The following is a 2,051-nucleotide window of genomic DNA, read 5'->3' as shown; positions in this document are numbered from 1 at the left end:
ATATGTGTGTGTGTCTAATTGGGCACGCACACAGAGACGGGGTCCTATGCGTGCACCGTGGGGGCAGCGGGTGGGATGACTGTAGCTTTCCGGCTCTTTGTTCTTGTTTTATGGCAGCATTAAAACATTTATTGTCTCCCGGCCAGTTCTCCCTCTCCCGCGCATCATTTCCTGCTTTCATAACTTACTTTGATCCGCGCTGTCCTTGTCCTTACTCCCTTCGCAAACATCCTTGCTTTCTTCAAATCCTGCTCCCTGGATGGAGGTGGCATGGTGGTTCAGCTCGCGCCCCGGCGTGGAAAGTGACTCCAGGATGTACGTGGTGGTCTCGTGTTGTCCGCTGATTTTGATGGGAAGCTCCCCGCCTTGATGGCCAACCTGGGGCTCCAGTTTGACCTGCCCAGTTTGGCTCTGACCCGGGAAAGACTCCGGGTTCCGCGGAGTGCAGTCCAGCCATGAGCGGATGTACCGTGATTCTGCGGTGGGCACATGCTGACCCGGTATGTAGGGATGGTAGACAGCCGGGAGGCCACCGGCTCCGTGGTGCGGGCTGAACGGGCCCCAGGGTGAGGAGAAAACGGGAGGTTTGGGCTGGAAGCTGCAGGATGGGTATGACTCGGCATGAGCGAGTTCGGGGTGCGCGGCTCCATCGGCCGCAGCGGAGGTGGAACCGGGATACTGGACGCTGGAGAAACGCGCCGCGCCTGAGAGTTCGTCGCTATCGTGACTTATAATGGAGTCCACGTAGTAGTTGCTCAAAGTCCCAGAAATGGACATTCTTGGACATTATCTAGAATCCACGGCGAGTTTACTTCAGGCAGAACAAAAGCAGAGACATTAGATATTTTTGTCACTCTGTTTTTTCCTGCTCCCCTCTTACTCTCTCTCTCTCCCTCTCTCTCTCTCTCTCCCTCTCTCTCCCTCCCTCTCAGCCCCTCCCCCTCCCCCACCAACAACTTGCCCGGTGTAGTGAAACAAAGTGCCTTTGCCTGCTCGTCGTAAATGTTCATGGCGTTTTTGTCGGGTCTCTGCGGCTGATTGGCCGGATTTTCACATTGAGCCTGAAAAAGCGTCGGTGCAGCGAAAAATCACCCCTACCCTCATAGACCCCCCCCCCACACACATACACACACACACACACGGCTCTATCCTCCCTCCCTCTCTTTGTTCTCTATCCTTTCCTTGTATTTTCACAGGTAAAATGACATTAAAAGGGACGATGGGCTCATGCGCAAACTCTATAAAACTCTATGAAAAGCATAAAGGATGCTTAAAATATAACACATCTCTCACTGCAAAAATTGAAATCTAAATTAGTATTTTTTTCTTAAAATAAGTGCATTTTGTTCTGAATTGAGGAGGAAAGTTGCCAATGGAACAGGACAATTTACATTTCAAATAAGACAGAAAATTGCATTCACTTCTTCCAAGTGCATATTATTGCATATTATCTAATTATCTTATTTTAAGAGTAAAAACTGGCAAATCATCTCATTTACCTGCTTAAATTAAGGGCAAATAAGCTTAATTTAAAACATTTTTACCTATTTCTATATTGTTTTGCAGTGCTGGTAGTTTCTAATTTGAATCGTTGTTAACTACAATTTAAAAAAAGAAAATATAAGTTCTAATGATAAGAGAGAAGTCAGTTTTGTCACTTTAAATCAGTTTATATCTGAGTCAGGTAACGCATTAAATTCCCTTTTAGCTACAATAAATTAATAAATTCATGATTTCAGATAAAGGAAGATAAATAACAATAAATCTATCGGTGCGTGTTCAATTATTTACTTGCCTCCTGGACGTAGCTTGTACTTTTTTTTACCTGACACAGTTTTTATTGGCATATTAACAGTCATTTTCTTAACGATCGCCATTAATTCAGGTCCTGCGCGGCGATGCTTCTCTTTAAAACTACCTCAGTTACTTTTTAAGGGACCAATTTCAAACCCTAATAAAAACCTCCAAGGTGATTGTTTCCGTTTTATAGGCGCCGAACGGCCGGTGTGGCCTCGCGCGCACGCAGTCCAAACCCTGCCTGGGTAAAAAAA

At 46.0% G+C, this 2,051-nt stretch overlaps 1 protein-coding gene across 1 annotated transcript; it reads right to left on the bottom strand.

Moving 5' to 3' along the window:
* Positions 1-188: 188 nt before the first annotated feature.
* Positions 189-777, bottom strand: LOC107081459 (homeobox protein Hox-B9a-like; the record flags this gene model as incomplete). Its single annotated transcript, XM_015369633.1, has 1 exon — positions 189-777. A coding segment is annotated over exon 1 (589 nt), but the record flags the coding sequence as incomplete, so codon positions are not given.
* Between the last annotated feature and the right edge of the window lie 1,274 nt (positions 778-2,051).

The sequence above is a fragment of the Cyprinodon variegatus genome, unplaced genomic scaffold, assembly GCF_000732505.1.
Source record: "Cyprinodon variegatus isolate N-32 unplaced genomic scaffold, C_variegatus-1.0 Scaffold5192, whole genome shotgun sequence".
In the NCBI taxonomy this organism is placed as follows: Eukaryota; Metazoa; Chordata; class Actinopteri; order Cyprinodontiformes; family Cyprinodontidae; genus Cyprinodon; species Cyprinodon variegatus.
This window is presented reverse-complemented; position numbering and strand designations above follow the sequence as displayed.